Here is an 18,706-nt window from a genome sequence, read left to right as displayed (position 1 = left end):
GCTCCACCTGAGCTACATTACAGCCCCTAGTGATGGTAAAATCCCCTTTTGCTTTTAAGTGAAAAAGAAAATTGATTTCCAGGAGGGAGCTTTGGTGGTGGGAAGGTGGCACTGGTGAAGGGGGGTGTTCTTTTAGTGGCTAAAGCCCAACTACAGCCATGTTTGTAATCACGGTGTTAAAATAAAGATATTATTTTAAAAAAAAGAGAGAGAAAATTTAATTTGCTTCTTTGTCTTGGGGAAATACCTGGAGCTACTCCCAGTGCTGAGGAGACCAGGTGGTGCCAGTAATGAACCCTGGGGTCTTCCATGTGCAACACTGGCACTCCAACCCTTTCAGCTATCTCCCCAATGTACAGCCAATATAATTTGGGGAAGGGGAAGAATACATTTAAAATGACCTAATTGCTGGTTTGAGATCACACCTAGTGGGACTCAGGGCTCACTCCTCGCTCTGCTCAGGAATCACTCTCTGTGGGACTCAGAACCTATATGCTGTTCCACGGATAGAACCCAAGTCAAATTGTGCAAGGCAAAAAACCTCAACCTGCTGTGCTCCAGTCTCTAACATGACCACTTTTTTTGGAGGGTGGGGGGGAGGGTTGGATCACACCCAGCCGTGCTCAGGGGTTATTCGGGCTCTGTGCTCAGAAATCAGTCCTGGCAGATGTGGGGGACCATATGGGATGCCAGAACCAAACCCAGGTTCCAGATCGGCCACATGCAAGGCAAATGCCCTACCACTGTGCTATTGCTCCGGGGCCCCATGACCACATTTTAATTACTGTAAACTTATGCTTTTAAAACCATAATAATGAAGCTTGTGTTTTGTTTTGTTTTGTTATTTTGAATGGGATTTAAGTTACACCTGATAGTGCTGGCAATCAATCAGGGCCAATGACTAAAGCAGCTGCATACAAGGCAAGTACTTCCTATAACTGCCTTCTTACCATCTCTCTTGCCCAATAAAGTATTACATTAGTGTGAAGATAAACTTAAAGCTCAAAAGAACAAATGGAAAAGTCCAGAAATAGACGTATATGTGTAAATTTTCAATAACAGTAGCAAAAAAAAAGTTTCTCAATAAATGGTGCTACAATGATTGCATATTTCTATATAAATGTGTTGGGGGGTACAGAATGATAGTACAGCAGGTAGGGTGTTTGTCTTGCAGTCGACAGACCTCGGTTGATCCTGGGCATCCCACACGGTCCCAGAGACTGCAAAGAGTGATTTCTGAGTACAGAGCATAGGCCATACCAGATGTGGCCCAAAAGCAAAATGTTGAGGCTGGAACAATGGTGCAGAGTGTGCTGGGGGGGGGGGGTGCTTTGCTTTGAAAATAACCAGCCTGGGTTTAATCCCCAGCATTACATATAGTCCACAGGGTCCTACCAAGAGGAATTCCTAATCCCTGAGCTCAAAGCCAGGAGTAAGCCCTGATGCCAAGAGAGGCCAAACAAAACAAAACAAAAAATACAACAACACAAATAATCTTGACTTTATCACAGCATACAACAATTAACTGAAAATAGAAAATAAAGTTAAAGGAACGAATCAAAGCTCTACAACTTCCAGAGGAAAATATGGGAAATATTTTCCAGAGGAAAATATGACAGCTGATCTCTGCAAAGGATGTTCAGCTGCATCTCAGGCATCCTTTGCATTATATTCTACAGCACCTCTAGTTCTGATAATCAAAAGATTCTATAGGGACTAGGGAGATACAGTACAGTACAGTGGATAGGGTGCTTGCCTTGCATACAGCTGACCTAGGTTCATTCTTAAATCTCATTAAAATATAGATAAATACACAATATATTCATCTATATTTATCTATAAATATATATGGTAAGGCACTTGCCTTGCACATAGTCAATGAGAGTTCAATCCCTAGCACCCTATATGGTGTTCCTAGCCCTCTACGAGTAATCCCTGAGTATTGAGCCAGAAATAATCCCTGAAATAAGCCCAAACTGCCAGGTATAGCCAAAACAATATATATAATTGAGACATTGCTAAATATTTCCTAGAGAAATTGCTAAATATTTCCTAGAGCCCCAAATTAAGAAATACTGATTTATTCTAAGAAAGTTCTTAGATTAGACACAAAAAGCATGAATTATGTAAAAATATAAATCATACTTCTGCTTTTGCAAAGGATTTTTGAGAATATAAAAAATATGCAAAGGAATCTGAATGATAGCACAGCTGGTAGGTTGCCTTGCATGTGGGCTCAATCTCCAGCATCCCATATGGTCTCCTAAGACCACCAGGAATAATATCTGAGTGCAAAGTCAGTAGTAAACCGAGTGCATGTAGATGTGCCCCCTAAAAAAAGCTAAATATGCATTGGCAGGATTATATTTTAATCACTTTTGGGGGGGCCACACCCAGTGACGCTGCTGCTGGCTCTGTGTTCAGAAATTGCTCCTGGATGGGCCGAAGAGATAGCATGGAGGTAAGGCATTTGCCTTGTAATGCAGAAGGAAGGTGGTTTGAATCCCTGCATCCCATATGGTCCCCTGAGCTTGCCAGGAGTGATTTTTGAGTGTAGAGCCAGGAGGAACCCCTAATTGAGCACTGCTGGGTGTGACCCCACAAAAAACAACAACAAATAAAAAAAAAAAGAAATCGCTCCTGGTAGGCTCGAGGGACCATGAGATGTCTGAATTCAAATTGGAGTCCATCCTGTGTAGGCTGCATACAAGGCAAATGCCCTACCCCTATGCTGTTGCCCCATATTTTAATCACTTTATTGTTTTGTTTTGGTTTGGTTTGGTTTGGTTTGGTTTTTTGGTCAAACCCGGCAGCACTCAGGGGTTACTCCTGGCTCTATGCTCAGAAATCGCCCCCAGCAGGCTCGAGGGACCATATGGGATGTCTGGATCTGAACCACTGTCCTTCTGCATGCAAGGCAAATGCCTTACCTCTGTGCTATCCCTCTGGCCCCAATCACTTTATCTTTTATATACATATCTATGATAAATGGGTGTCAAAATCTTGAAATTTTATTCCTTCTCTTCCCTCAAAGAAATAAAATTATGGACTCTAAATCAAGGGTTAGGAAAAGTTAAAAGAGACTAACCTGAGGCTGCAGGTTGTCCATGGGAGAAGCCATCCAGTTGTATTCTCTGCCTTGAGACAGAACTTTTAGCATTTATCTGTGAAGTAGCCAGGCCAGTCTGGACAGGCCAGTGGAGACTGCACAGTTGAGCCCTTCTTGCCTTTCATCTTCCTTTTCATCACTGCTGAAAACATACCCTGATAACATTTCTCTACCATTTTCATTTTTCTTTTTCATTCATATTGGATGATGGGAATCAAACCCTTGACCAGCCATGTGCAAGGCAACTGCCCTATAACTGTGCTCTCAAGCCCCTTCTCCATATTTTCTTCCACAGAAGTCAATGGAAACGGAACTTGAGATGCTATCCAGGGGTCCTCAAACTTTTTAACCAGGGGGCCAGTTCACTGTCCCTCAGACCATTGGAGGGTCTAACTATAGTAAAAACAAAACTTATGAACGAATTCTTATGCACACTGCATATATCTTATTTTGCAATGAAGAAACAAAACAGATACAAATACACTATGTGGCCTGCGGGCCATAGTTTGAGGACCACTGCATAGACTCTTACTACAGTGTTCATTATAAGAATGTTTTAGCTGGGGCCAGGAAGGTGGTGCTAGAGGTAAGGTGTCTGTCTTGCAAGCGCTAACGTAGGATGGACCGCAGTTCGATCCTCTGGCATCCCATATGGTCCCCCCAAGCCAGGGGCGATTTCTGAGCGCATAGCCAGGAGTAACCCCTGAGCGTCAAACGGGTGTGGCCCAAAAACAAAACAAAAGAAACAAAATAAAAAGAATGTTTTAGCAAACTTATTTTCAAACTGTATATAAATGTATGCATATATATATATATACATAAACTTTGTTAAAATCACAAAAACACAAAGTTTATGAAAAGGAACTTGATGTTCTAGACTTGTATTACAGTGCTCAATATAAGAATATGTAAGAATTTTTTTTTCTTTTTGGTTTTTCTCAGAAATAGCTTCTGGTAGGCTTGGGAGACCATATGAGATGCTGGGATTCGAACCACCATCCTTCTTCATGCAAAGCAAATGCCCTACCTTCATGCTATCTCTCTAGCCCCAGTTTAAGAATTTTTGTATTAAGTGTATCTACAGAAAAAAGGGGGAAAAAGTGTATCTACAGAAAGGTTCTAATGTTTGTGTTCAGAGAAGTCTGAAAAAAATTGATATGTATAAGATATGGAAAAAGCTGATTGTTTGAGAATGATGTCTATACAATTAAAACTTATTTTTTTTTTTGATCACACCCAGCAGCGCTCAGGGGTTAATCCTGGCTCTGCACTCAGAAATCACCCTGGCAGGCATGGGGGACCATATGGGATGCCAGGATTTGAACCACCAATCTTCTGCATGAAAGGCAATCGCTTTACCTCTCTGCTATCTCTCTGGCCCCAACTTTGACACTATTACAACCAACTTTTACTGTGCCTATGCAAAATAGCCACCTTTATAAGTTCTGATCTGGGGTTCCTCTGGCGGAGAAAAGTAGAACTTTTCTAAGTTTTCTCATTTATTTTGTTTCCTTGTAAACAGAAAGGGTGGAAATGTAAGATGATACTTGGCTACCAAACAAGCCTTAGAAGATTATGGCTACACTGGCCCATGTAGCACAAAGATGGCAACTCAGGAGGAGAGTGGGTCAAACCCCACCCTGTTAAAACCAACCACACTTGCTGCCTCTATCACCCAGAATCACTGTGATTCCCTGTAAACGCCAATCTGACCACACTTTAGGTAGGCTAGTTGTAGGGCTGATATCACCAGGGCATTTTGGGAGAGAGTTCAGACACCCTCTCCAGTATCTTCCTTCTGGGAAAGCCTGGCAGCTGTAATCATGCCTACAAATGCAGTGTGTTTGAACAGGGCTTCTTCCAGGAGGGCTTGCAGCTGAGTATATGCCCTTAAACTTCATAGCAGTTTAGCTTTGAATTTCTGCACTTCAATGTTTCATGCTGTCATCCCTATAAAATTAAAAAAATTAAAAAAACAATTTAACAAAAACTTACTAAAACTTCAGTCACTGTATTATTAATTATATATAATTATGTTTTAATAACTTCATTGATAATACAATAATTTACACAAATGAACTTGCTATTGTATTTTTCTCTTTATTTTCTCTTCTCTTCCATTTCTTGGGGGGGTGGTCACACCCAGTGGTGCTTAGGGGTTACTCCTGGCTCTGTGCTCAGAAATCGCCCCTGGCAGGCGCGAGGGACCATATGGGATGCCAGGATTGAACCTGGGACTGTCCCAGGTCAGCTGCGTGCAAGGCAAATGGCCTACCACTGTGCTATCTCTTCGGCCCCTCTCTTTCATATTTTTATAAATTAAAAAAAACAATTATTTTGGTTTTTGTACCACACCTGGTGACGCTCAAAGGGTTACTCCTGGCTCTGCCTCAGAAATAATTCCTGCCAGGTTCAGGGGACCATATGGGATGCCAGGGATTGAACATGGGTCCACCCCAGGTCAGCTGCGTGCAAGGCAAACACACTACTGCTGTGCTATCGCTCTGGCCCTACCATTTTTTCTTTTCTTTCTTTCTTTTAATAACTTTGCATTCACTTATCTGGAAACACATGCATTATGATCAACTGTGCCAACTATGTGATGCATTTTCTTTAAATACATAAAAAAAAATTTAAAAATCACTAAATTTGGGGATGGAGCAGTAAGGTGTGGCTGCCTTGCTGGTGCTAGCCTAGGACGAACCTCGGTTCAATTCCCTGGCATCCCATATGATCCCCCCCAGCCAGGAGCAATTTCTGAGCACATAGCAAGGAGTAACCCCTGAGCATCACCGGGTGTGCACCCCCCCAAAAATAATCACTAAATTTTCCTTATCACCCCATTATATTCAGAAATCACTAGGCTGGATGGACCATGGGAGGAGGAATGGAGGGAAGAGAAGAAACAGTAAGCTTACAGTTAAGTGAGGACTCTGCCACAAAACAAAGTGAATAAATATATGACAATAAAGCCCTCAAGTTTTAACAGTGACAACAAGGAATCCTGCTTTAATTAGGGGCCATGGTGCTGGGAGGCTTGGCAGGCCCCCAGCCGTCCTTGTCTTTTTCCCCTGACTCCAGGCCTTCCCTGGGTGCCAGCTCAGATGGCCAGAAGTGGGTTCAGGTGGACTCTTAGTGGTCCTCAAGCTTCCCCTCTACCTCTCCCTACACTAATGGAAATGCGCTTTGGGAGGAGGGTGGGCCGTTCTAGCACTGGTTTATGTTGGGACAGTCACTGGGATTTTTTTCTCCTTGTTTTCCTATTGATAGTATTGTATGCATATATGTTATATATCCATAACATCATTCTTGTATTGTGACCTTGATACCGCCCTACAAATCTCATTTCTAATATTTTACTGCTTCAGTCCCAACCCTTATTTCCCCCCATCTTCCCATGTAGGTGCAGCCCATGACATGAAGCTCACCACATAGAGTGATAAGTGCAGTTAGAGAAATAACTACACTGAAATCTATCTTAACAATGTGAATGAATGAGGGAAAAAGAAAGCCTGTCTCGGGCCCGGAGAGATAGCACAGTGGCGTTTGCCTTGCAAGCAGCCGATCCAGTACCAAAGGTGGTTGGTTCGAATCCCGGTGTCCCATATGGTCCCCCTTGCCTGCCAGGAGCTATTTCTGAGCAGACAGCCTGGAGTCACCCCAGAGCACCGCCCCAAAAACCAAAAAAAAAAAAAAAAAAAAAGCCTGTCTCGAGTACAGGTGTGGGTGGGGTGGGGAGGAGGTAGATCTGGGAAATTGGTGGTGGGAATCCTGCACTGGTGAAGGGGGGTGTTCTTTACATGACTGTAATCATACAACTACAATTATATTTGTAATCACGGTGTTTAAATAAAGATAATTTATAAAAAAAAAAATTAGGGGCCATGGCAGGTCTCTCTGGGAGGTGGCATTTACCCTAAAACCTGAACCAGGTGCACATCAAAGCTCTGTTTAAGCCAGGAAAAAAAGAAGAAGAAAAGAAAAACAGTGCTTGAGGGTAGGAAAAGGGCCCAAAGGAACTGAACAGTGCTCTGTGGATCTAGGCCCATCCCCAACACTGCTCCCACCATGCCCAGCACTACTCCAGGAGTGACCCCTAGCCTGCCAGCTGGGGTCCAAGATCCAGACCCAATGCAAAGCAGGACCCCATCCCTCAAATAATTTAGGCTTGGGGCCAGAGAGATAGCATGGAGGTAAGGCATTTGCCTTGCATGCAGAAGGACACTGGTTCGAATCCCGGCATCCCATCTGGTCCCCCGAGCCTGCCAGGAGCGATTTCTGAGCGTGGAGCCAGGAGGAACCCCTCATTGAGCGCTGCAGGGTGTGACCCAAAACCAAAAAAGAACAAAAGCAAAGCAAAGCAAAGCCAAGCCAGGCCCGAGGCCTAGCCTCAGGAGGGCGGGGCCCGCAGAGACGTTCAGACGCCGCTAGGGAGCGGGGTGTGAAGAGCGCACGGGCCCGAGACTATCCCAGGACCTGGCCCCGCCCTCCCTCGGAACTCGACCTCGCGGAAGTCTCGCGAGAGGAGCGCCCGGTTGGGGCGGGAAGTTCCCGTGCGACCCCCGCGCGTGCGCCGCGTGACCCGCCGAGCCTCCCGCCGGAAGCGCGCCCGCCCCGACCCCGGCCCGGCCCCGCGCTGGGGGAAGATGGCGCAGGACGCCGGCGTTATGGAGGACGGGCAGCTCTCGGACTCGGACTCCGACATGACGGTGGCCCCCAGCGAGCGGCCGGTGCGTGAGGGGCGCGGGGGGCGGCCCCGGGACCCTTGGGCCGGGCCGGGCCGGGCCTTCCGGCCGAGGTCCCTGGGGTAGGCCCGGCCCCCGCCCGCCGCCTTGCTCGGAGCGAGATGCTGCGGTGCCCATTGCTGCCTGCGCTTGCTCTCTGCGCAGTGCTCGTCCTGCCCCCAAGCTGGTGGTATTTAGGGGCCCGTTAATCTGGCACCGCTGGTAGAGCCCGGCCTGGCCAACTAGGAGCAGCCTGCATTTTGCTAATTGCTTGTTTTCTTGAAAATAGGAAAGCCTAGCCAAGCCACGTGCAATGCACGCTGCGAACCCCAGTTCTGTCCCTGGCACCTCCTGTGGTCGCCCCTGGAGTGATGACCCCTGAGTGCAGAGCCAGGAGTGACTCCGAGTTTTGGATGTAGCCCCCCCCAAAGCAGGGTGGGGATTGCTGCCAGGGATGTTGTGTGTTTCTGTACCAGGTAGAAGAACATGGTGGGCGGAGGCTGGTGTAATTTATGCTATTTCCCTTTTCCTTGCAGAAAGGACTGTGCGGGGACAGCACCGTGAAGCCCTTCCAGGCCACTGCAGCAGCTTGCATGCCACCTTCCCATTATCGGACTGTCAAAGGTGTGGATTCGAGTGAAGAGAGCTTTTCGGATTCAGACGAGGAAAGCTCCCTGTGGAAACGCAAGCGGCAGAAGTGTGGTAATCCTCCTCCCAAACCAGAGCTATTTCCCTTTGGCCAGAACATCCAGAAACCTGCGGCCGGAGGGAAAAAGGTGAACAACATCTGGGGTGCTGTGCTGCAAGAACAGAACCAGGACGCAGTGGCCACCGAACTTGGAATCTTGGGAATGGAGGGCACAATCGACAAAAGCAGACAGTCAGAGACGTACAATTATTTGCTGGCGAAGAAACTCAAGAAGGAATTCGAAGAGCATACAAAAGAATTAGACAAAGAGCTAGATGAATATATGCATGGTGGCAAAAAAACCGAAGCCCGGGAAGAGGAAAATGAAAATGGGCAAGGTCATCTCAAACGCAAGCGACCCGTCAAAGACAGGTTGGGAGACAGACTGGAAATGAACTATAAAGGTCGTTATGAGATCACAGAGGATGATTCTCAGGAGAAAGTGGCTGATGAAATTTCTTACAGGTGAGCATTTAAATTTTCTCACAGGGCCGGAGAGGGCATTCTCTGGGCGGAATCACATGTTTTTTATGCAGGAGGGTCCTGATTCCACCCCAAGAGCATTGCTGAACGTGATCCCAAAACAAAACAATTTGTTCTACAAGTGAGCATTGTCTTATTTTATAAGAAACAATAGATTCCAAGAAGGTGGGTAAAAAAGAAATAAGAAACAATAGGTTCCAAATATGTTAATAATAATCTTTCATTTTTTTCTGTTTGGAGTAGGCCATACCCAGTAGTGCTCCGAGCTTGTTCCTAACTCTGGTTCAGGAATCATAGGGTGGCAAGAAACAAACCCAGGTTGTGTGCAAAGCAAGCGCCCTGCCTGCTGTACTATTTCTCCAGCCTCATTAATGCTAACCGTTATTTATTTATTTATGCTTTAGGGGCCACACCTAGCCATGCTCAGGGGTAACTCCTGACTCTGTGCTTGGGCATCATATGGGAATATCAAAAATCAAATTTAGGTACTCACTATACTATCACTCTGGCCCCTAACGATAATTTTACATTTATGAAATGACTTGGGCTTGTTTATATAAATCTATTTTGGGAAGGGATTTGGGCCACTCATGGCTCTGGTACAAGGAATCAGGAACGGGTCTACTGTCCAGAGCAATAGTACAGCAGGTATGGTGTTTGTTTTGCGTGTAGTTGACCCTGGTTCAATTCCCGGTATTTATGTAGACACTCCATACTCCACCTGGAGTGATTCCTGATCACAGAGCCAGAAGTAACCCCTGAGCACCACCAGGTGTGGCCCCAAAACAAAAATAATCCAAACAAGAGACTTGGGTCTATTGCATGCAATAAAATCATTATGCCCCTGTACAAATAGAATCTTTGATTCTATTTGGGGAGTGTCTGTCTGCCTGTCTGTCGGACATGACAAGCATATTCAAGAGCTGCTCGTGTACCTAGCTCAGGGATGTTTAGCCCAGGCCTCCAGTATGTGAGTTTTCTTCCAGTCCCAACATTCAAGATATTTAGATATTTTCTTTTGTTTGTTTGTTTGGTTTTTGGGTCGCACCCAGTGGTGCTCAGGGGTTACTCTTGGCTATGTGCTCAGAAATCGCTCCTGGCAGTCTCGGGGAACCATATGGGATGCCGGAATTCAAACCACCGGTCTTCGTCATGCAAGGCAAACACCCTATTTCCATGCTATCTCTCTGGCTCCAGGTATTTAAATAGTTTCATATCACATAAGTGTTTAGTAAGAATTCCTTAATATGTGGTGATTTTTCTGTTTGTTTTAAGGCCACATCCAGAGAGACTCAGGAGTCACTCTTGGTTCTGTACTCAGATAGCAGTTCTGGTGTTACCGGGACCGTAGGGGTCACAGGGATATAACCCTGGTCATGCAAGGGTTTTATATATATGAAGGATAGAATAGGAGTAAATCCTGAGCGTTGCTGGATGTGGCCCAGTTCTCCTTACTCTCCTCATACCTCCAAAAAACTGAAGAAGGTTGATTTTGTGGGGGGTTTTTGGAGGTGTGTGCGAATGAACACCTGACATTGCTCAGAAGCTACAGTTGATGGCCCAGTGCTCAGGCATTTCTCCTGGTAGTACTTGGGAGACCATGTGGTGCCACACAACTGAACCCAAGCCTCCTGCTTGCAAAGCGTGTGCTCAGCCTGATGAGCTATATCTTTGCATCCCAGAAACACTCAAAACCAAGCAAGATATTTTGCAATCTAAACTTCATTTTACAGTTGAGAAAACTGAGGCCAAGTGCTGTGTCATTTGTTTAAAATCATAAGTTACGGGACCGGCGCTAGAGGTAAGGTGTCTGCCTTGCCAGCACTAGCCTAGGACGGACCTCGGTTCGATTCCCGGGCATCCCATATGGTCCCCCAAGCCAGGAGTAACCCCTGAGCGTTACTGGGTGTGGCCCAAAAACCAAAAAAAAAAAAAAAAAAAAACAAAAACCCACATAAATAAAATAAAATCACAAGTTACAAGTGTTAGAACTGAAACTATATTATCGTTCTTTGGATTCACAGTTTAGTGTGTTTTTGACAGTAATGTACTACTGCTTGTTAGGAAGAAGCAAAGGAAGCCAGGTCTGATTACAGAACTGGTAAGTCTCTGCAGTATTGGAGCCAAAGAAATAGTACAGCAGGTAGATTGCTTGCCTGGCATGTGGCTTACCTGGGTTTCTGTGGTTCCCTGAGCACAAAACCTGGAGTAAATTCTGGACACACTTGGGTGTGGCCACGAAACAAAACAAAAAAGACTTTGCAATATTAATCCTCCATCACTAGAATGTAGGATCTGCAAAAAAAATTTTTTATAAAAAGGGCCAGAGAGGGGCCGGAGAGATAGCATGGAGGTAAGGCATTGCCTTGCAATCAGAAAGTCAGTGGTTCGAATCCCGGCATCCCATATGGTCCCCTGAGCCCACCAGGAGCGATTTCTGAGCTTAGAGCCAGGAGTAACCCCTGAGCGCTGCCGGGTCTGACCCAAAAACAAAACAAATAAAAAATTAAAATTAAAATGTAGGATCTGATACTTAGAGGTATCTCCTAGGCTCTTTGTGGGTTTTTGTTTGTTTTGTTTTTGTACCATACTTGGGAATGTTCAAGTATTATTCCTAGCTCTGTACTCAGGAATCACTCCTGGTGTTGTCTGGGGGATCAGATGGGATGCCAGGGATCAAACTGCATGTTAGGCAAGTACCCTATGCTTCAGTCCCCATGCTCCTTATGTTTTTTACTTTCTCAAATGTTGAAATGGAGATACTAGTTCCTGTTTCAGATGAATAGCTGAGATCTTCTAAAAAAGTTCTGAGTACTGTGCTTATCTATAAGTTATATTTAGCTATACTTTTCTGACACAGGATGCCTATGAGGGAAAGTCATTTTCATTTTAAACCTCCCAGACATTGCTGGACCTGACAAAGTTAAATTTTAGGCATAATTGGACCCGGAGAGATAGCACAGCGGCGTTTGCCTTGCAAGCAGCCGATCCAGGACCAAAGGTGATTGGTTCGAATCCCCGTGTCCCATATGGTCCCCGTGCCTGCCAGGAGCTATTTCTGAGCAGACAGCCAGGAGTAACTCCTGAGCATCACCGGGTGTGGCCCAAAAAGAAAAAAATTTTTTTTAGGCATAATAATAAAATCATGTGTATAAAATTATTTCCCCACAGGATTATACTGATTATTTTTTCTTCATTTACTTTTTTTGACTGGCACACCCCTACCCCTTAGTTCATGTACATTTTTATTTTGAAATCTGTTATAATTTGCTAAGTCAAAGTGAAGAGATAGAAACTTGAGATAGAACAACTCTGAGGTTCCTTTCTTCTTGAGGATACAAAGCAATACTTTCATCTACCCAGAGAGAAAACTGAGAGGTTACTAGGATATTTGCCTTACCCAAATATGGTTCCATTGACACAGCCAGAAGAGACTTCTAAGCAGACTGCTCCCCCATACACAAAAAAGAAATGTCTTCTTTTTCTTTTTTGGTTTTTGGATCATACCCGGCAGCGCTCGGGTTACTCCTGGCTCTACGCTCAGAAATCGCTCCCGGCAGGCTCGGGGGACCATATGGGATGCCAGGATTCGAAGCCTTTCCTTCATGCTATCCCTCCGGCCCCCAAGAAATGTCTTGTCAGTGATTCTAAGGTTATATATTAATCTAAGATGTCAAAAAGTGAATGTCATTGGGGCCTGAGTCATAGTACAACACATAGGGTGTTTGCCTCGCGTGAGGCCAACCCAGATTCGATCCCTGGCATCCCATATGGTCCCTGAGCTCACCAGGAGTGATTTGTTTGTTTGGGGGTGGGCACACCAGCAGCACCAACAGCACTCGGGTTACTCTTGGCTGCACTCAGAAATTGCTCCTGCAGGATCCGGTGGTTGAACCCACCTGGATCCATCCGGGGTCAGCCTTGTGTAAGGCAACTGTGTGCTATCACACTGGCCCCCACCAGGAGTGATTTCTGAGCACAAAGCCAGGAGTAACCCCTGAGCACCACCAGATGTGGCTCAAAACGGTGAATGTCATTAAGTAGGTTTTGACTCCAGTTGGGAATCCAATTGCAGATTGAGGTAAATTTCTTGGCATTTCTATAGCAAAGCAAAAGCAGCTGCCTTGCAGACCTGAGGCCCAGGGAGTCTTTCCTTTCTATCTCTAGCATTAGTCTCCCTCCCCCCCATTCCCAGTTTCATAGCCCTGCTGTTTGTGATCACTAGCACTGCCCCCCCAAAAAGGGCATTACACTACAAAAATATTTCAGTGTCACAAACAAGTGCTCAACTCATCATCACAGCTACAAGAAAGGGAATAATGAGGCTAATTCTTTTTGTTCCTTTTTAGGTTGCAGGAACCTAAGAAAGATTTGATAGCCCGTGTAGTTAGGATAATTGGAAATAAAAAGGCAATTGAACTTCTGATGGAAACTGCTGAAGTTGAGCAAAATGGGGGCCTTTTCATAATGGTAAGTCTGACTTTGGTTTTATTTATGTATTGTTTTCTATTTCATCTTCCACAAAATACTATTTATGTTGAATAACCATCATAAATTACTACTGTTTTCAATTAAAGCTTCCTTGATGATGAAGACTGAATTTCAAAATTCAGTATAGTCCGTTTTTGCAGTTAAATTTTGCCGTATGTGGCCAGAACAATAATATAATGGGTAGGGCACTTGCCTTGCCTGCAGCCAGCCTGGGTTCAATTTCTGGCACCTCATACGGTTCTCCAAGCACCCGAAGGAGTGATTCCTGAGTGCAGTCATGAGTAATTTCTGAGCATCACATTTTGAGTGTGCCCCAAAAAAACAAAAAGAAAAAAAAAATTGTCTTGTGCCAGGAAGATAGCTCAAGAAGTAGAACACATGCTTCCTGTGTTTAAGCAATGAATTTGATTCCCAGTACCTGCCCACTCACCTGCCCCCAGAAAAGAATGAATGCCGTTACTGAAAGAAGCAGTCTGTGAGCTTAAATAACAAGTCAAAAGCAAACAAAATAACAAAAAACAAATTAGGATATTTGTGTTGTACTGGAATATTTTACTTATTGTTCTTTTTATTTTATTTGTGGTTAAGGTACTTCAATGTTATGTTTTTGGGCCTTGCCCGGCAGTGCCGGCAGTGCTCAGGACCTTTTCCTGGCTCTGAGCACTGGGGTCACTCTGGCAGTGCTTGAGGACTATCTGGGTCCAGGGGATCAGACCCAGTTCCACAGTATGCAAGACAATTGCCTTATCCACTGTACTGGATATAATTCTGGCCCTGAGTTTTGTTGAGTACATAGTCAAAAACTAATATTTTAATATTATAGTAATAAAACTTAACTTGCTACGCTAATATATGTTGAATGTTGGGATTCAAATCCAAACTCCCTTTTTTAAATATATTCTTTTTTTTTTTTTTTTTTTTTGGTTTTTGGGCCACACCCGTTTGACGCTCAGGGGTTACTCCTGGCTATGCGCTCAGAAGTCGCTCCTGGCTTGGGGGACCATATGGGACACCGGGGGATCGAACCGCGGTCCGGTCCGGTCCGTCATAGGCTAGTGCTGGCAAGGCAGACACCTTACCTTTAGCGCCACCGCCCGGCCCTTTTAAATATATTCTTTCCCTGAAGAATTGGTACATTTTGGGCCGGAGAGATAGCACAGTGGTAGGGCGTTTGCTTTGCAAGCAACTGATCTAGGAGGACCCCAGTTCGAATCCTGGCATCTCATATGGTTCCCCGTGCCTGCCAGGAGTGATTTTTGAGCATAGAACCAGGAGTAACTGAGTGGTGCCGGGTGTGACCCAAACTTAAAAAAAAAAATTCATTTCATATTCAATTCTTTTTTTGTTTTTGTTTTTGTTTTTGGGCCACACCCGGTGATGCTCAGGGGTTACTCCTGGCTATGCGCTCAGAAGTCGCTCCTGGCTTGGGGGGCCATATGGGACGCCGGGGGATCGAACCGCGGTCCGTCCAAGGCTAGCGCAGGCAAGGCAGGCACCTTACCTTTAGCGCCACCACCCGGCCCCTCATATTCAATTCTTAACATGTTGGAAATGAAAGGAATAGTCTATAAAGAAATATAATTTCTTGGGGGGGGGGGCGTCACACCCAGTGGCACTCCTAACTCTGCTCAGAAATCACTCCTGGCTCGGGGATTATATGGGATGCCAGGAATTGAACCCACATCTGTCCTGGATCAGCCACATGCAGGGCAAACGTCCTACCATTATACTACCACTCTGGGCCCTAAAATATAATAATTTCAAATATGTTAGAAAATGATGAATGTGGGCCAGAACAATAGCATAGCTGTAGGGCATTTGCCTTGTGTGTGTGTGTGTGTGTGTGTGTGTGTGTGTGTGTGTGTGTGTGTATGTATATATATACGGTTGACCCAGTTCAATCACCGACATCCCATATAGTCCCCCAGCACCACCTGGAATGACCCCTGAGTGCAGAGCCAGGAGTAATCCTTGAGTTCTGCTGGGTGTGATGCTACTCTCACGCCCCCCATGATGAATGTATGGGAAATTGACAAAGTAAAGGGAGATATAGATGGAAAAGACATTGTAGTTAAACTATAATTATCAGGGTAAACCTGTTGATTTGTTTTGCTGTTTTCGGGAAGAGTCTATGACTACAGCTCAGTCGCTCTGTTCCTTTTTTCTAGAATGGTAGTCGAAGAAGAACACCAGGTGGAGTTTTTTTGAATCTCCTGAAAAACACTCCTAGTATCAGCGAGGAACAAATTAAGGTAAAAATCATACTGCCTTTAACTTTTAAGATTATCATATGATTATCACTTGACCTCTACCTTTTTTTGAAGGTTGTAGTCAGCACACTATTATGCCTAAGGGTTACTCTTGAATCCTAAAAAAAGAAATTTAAGGGCCAAAGAGATGGTACAGTGGTTAGGGGTTGACCTTGCTTATGACCCAAGCAACCTTTTTTGTTTGTTTGTTTGTTTTTGGTTTTTGGGCCACACCAGGCGGTGCTCAGGGGTCACTCCTGGCTATCTGCTTAGAAATAGCTCCTGGATGGGGCCGGAGAGATAGCACAGTGGCGTTTGTGCCCGTGCCTGCCAGGAGCTATTTCTGAGCAGATAGCCAGGAGTAACCCCTGAGCGCCACTGGGTGGACCATATGGGACGCTGGGATTCGAACAAACCACCTTAGGTCCTGGGTCAGCTGCTTGCAAGGCAAAGGCCGCTGTGCTATCTCTCCAGCCCCTCAAGCAACCTTTAAGGAAGCACTATTAAGTATGGCCCCCAAAAATACAATAAAATAAAAATACTTTAGGTTATAAGATGTGGTCCTGCCTGTTCCAGCTTCTGTTTAAATCATTGAATAGTTTGTCTTACAGATGTTAATTGGGCCTTCTTGATCCGTGACCTACTTTTCTTTCTTCTTACCTGCTAAATTATTTGTTTTGTTTTGGGTTCACACCTGATGGTACTTCAGCTATTTCTGGTCTGGGTTCAGGAATCAATCCTGGCAGGCTTGGAAACCTTTGGGATGAATAGCAGGGATCCAAATGGGGTCTGCCACTTACCAGGGATCAATCCTGGTTGACCCAGTGCAAGGCATGCATCCTACCACTATACTATTTCTAGTCCCCTGAGATACATTTTTATAAACCCTAAACTTATGGTTTTCCTAATATATATTTCTTTTTTAAAAAGACTTCATTTTTTGGGCCCGGAGAGACAGCACAGGGGCGTTTGCCTTGCAAGCAGCCGATCCAGGGCCAAAGGTGGTTGGTTTGAATCCCGGTGTCCCATATGTTCCCCTGTGCCTGCCAGGAGCTATTTCTGAGCAGACAGCCAGGAGTAACCCCTGAGCATCGCCGGGTATGGCCCAAAAACCAAAAAAAAAAGACTTCATTTTTATCTCAGGGCTTGAAAGATAATATAGCAGGTAAGATGCTTGCTTGGATACATCTGACTCAGGGTCAATCCCTGCACCCTATTTTGTCCCCTGAGTCTACCATGAAAAATTCCTGAGTATAGAGTCAGGAGTAACCCCTGAGCATTGCTGCATGTGGCCCCAGAACAAAAAATTAAAATTTAAAGTTCCCTTTAACATAGAGATGATGTGATGTGGTAGAATAAACATAGGCTCTAGATCTAATATTAGATGGAATTTGAATCATAACTCATTCTCATCCTCTGCATGGGGATTTATTTAGTCAAATATCATTTGCTCCTTTTTTTTTCCCCATTTACTCCTTTTAATGAGACATGAAGATAACAAGCTTTTGTTTATTTCTTTCAGTGAATAAATAGTTGGGTTTGTTTGTTTTTTGGGTCATACCCGGCTTTGCTCAGGTGTTCCTCCTGGCTCTATGCTCAGAAATCGCTCCTGGCAGGCTCGGGGTCCATATGGGATGCCGGGATTCGGACTGACATCCTTCTGCATGCAAGGCAAACGCCCTACCTCCATGCTATCTCTCCAGCCCCAGATAGTTTTGTTTTTGTTTTTGTTTTTCTGGTTTTTGGGCCACACCTGGCGGTGCTCAGGGGTTACTCCTGCTGTCTGCTCAGAAATAGCTCCTGGCAGGCACGGGGGACCATATGGGACACCGGGATTCCAACTAACCACCTTTGGTCCTGGATCGGCTGCTTGCAAGGCAAACGCCGCTGTGCTGTCTCTCCGGGGCCCAGTTTTTTTTTTTTTTTTTAAGCAATTTACTTCAAGAACTGTGAGTAGTAGGGAGAGAGAAATGGAGATACATGCTCAGGAGAGAATTCAAGTTTCTCCAAACTGGAAAAAGCAATAATAAAATTTTTTTTATTTTGGCAATAATAAATTTTTGTATCTGCCTTGTAACAAGCTCCTTTTCATGAATTATGATTCTTATATACCAACATTGTTCCTTTATTGTAGGACATTTTCTACATTGAAAATCAAAAGGAATATGAAAATAAAAAGGCTGCTAGGAAGAGGAGAACACAAATATTGGGGAAAAAGATGAAACAGGCTATTAAAAGTCTAAATTTTCAAGAAGATGATGATACGTCACGAGAAACTTTTGCAAGTGACACAAATGAGGCTTTGGCCTCTCTTGATGAAGGACAGGAAGGACATGGAGAAACGAAGTTAGATGCAGAGGAAGCCATCGAAGTGGATCATTCTAACGATTTGGACCTCTTTTAATGCGATTTGAATTATAAACCTTTCTAAGTTAACAACATTGTAACCATTTCTACTGAGATTATTTTGTTTTACTTTGCACTGATTAAAAAATCTGGAAAGACAAGTTTTCTGTTGTAAATAAAAAGGAATAAATTGGGAAATGAATAAGATTATAAAAAATTGGATTTCTGTCATGTCTTATAAAATACTTTATATCTTCTGCCTATATATTATAGGCAGAAGGTTTAATTTCTCAATCTGTTGCATGTCCTATTTATACTAGTTGATAATCAGTTGAATCAAGATCATAACATGTTATTCAAAAGTGTTTCTTGGGGCCGGGCGGTGGCGCTCGAGGTAAGGTGCCTGCCTTACCTGCGCTAGCCTAGGAGACGGACCGCGGTTCGATCCCCCGGCGTCCCATATGGTCCCCCAAGCCAGGAGCGACTTCTGAGCGCATAGCCAGGAGTAACCCCTGAGCGTCACCGGGTGTGGCCCAAAAACCAAAAAAAAAAAAAACAAAAAAAACAAAAGTGTTTCTTGAAATTATTTTGGTAGTAAATTACAAATTATGGTTTC

General features: G+C 44.5%; 1 protein-coding gene across 1 annotated transcript; it reads left to right on the top strand.

Annotated features, from left to right (window-relative positions):
• Nucleotides 1-7,711: 7,711 nt before the first annotated feature.
• Nucleotides 7,712-18,288, top strand: PHAX (phosphorylated adaptor for RNA export). The gene is made up of 5 exons (XM_049771872.1): nucleotides 7,712-7,839; nucleotides 8,370-8,986; nucleotides 13,354-13,474; nucleotides 15,664-15,747; nucleotides 17,879-18,288. Exons 1-5 carry the CDS (start codon nucleotides 7,756-7,758, stop codon nucleotides 18,146-18,148), a joined length of 1,176 nt encoding a protein of 391 aa, XP_049627829.1. The 5' UTR covers nucleotides 7,712-7,755; the 3' UTR covers nucleotides 18,149-18,288.
• Nucleotides 18,289-18,706: the final 418 nt, after the last annotated feature.

This window comes from Suncus etruscus, chromosome 4, assembly GCF_024139225.1.
Source record: "Suncus etruscus isolate mSunEtr1 chromosome 4, mSunEtr1.pri.cur, whole genome shotgun sequence".
In the NCBI taxonomy this organism is placed as follows: domain Eukaryota; kingdom Metazoa; phylum Chordata; class Mammalia; order Eulipotyphla; family Soricidae; genus Suncus; species Suncus etruscus.
This window is presented reverse-complemented; position numbering and strand designations above follow the sequence as displayed.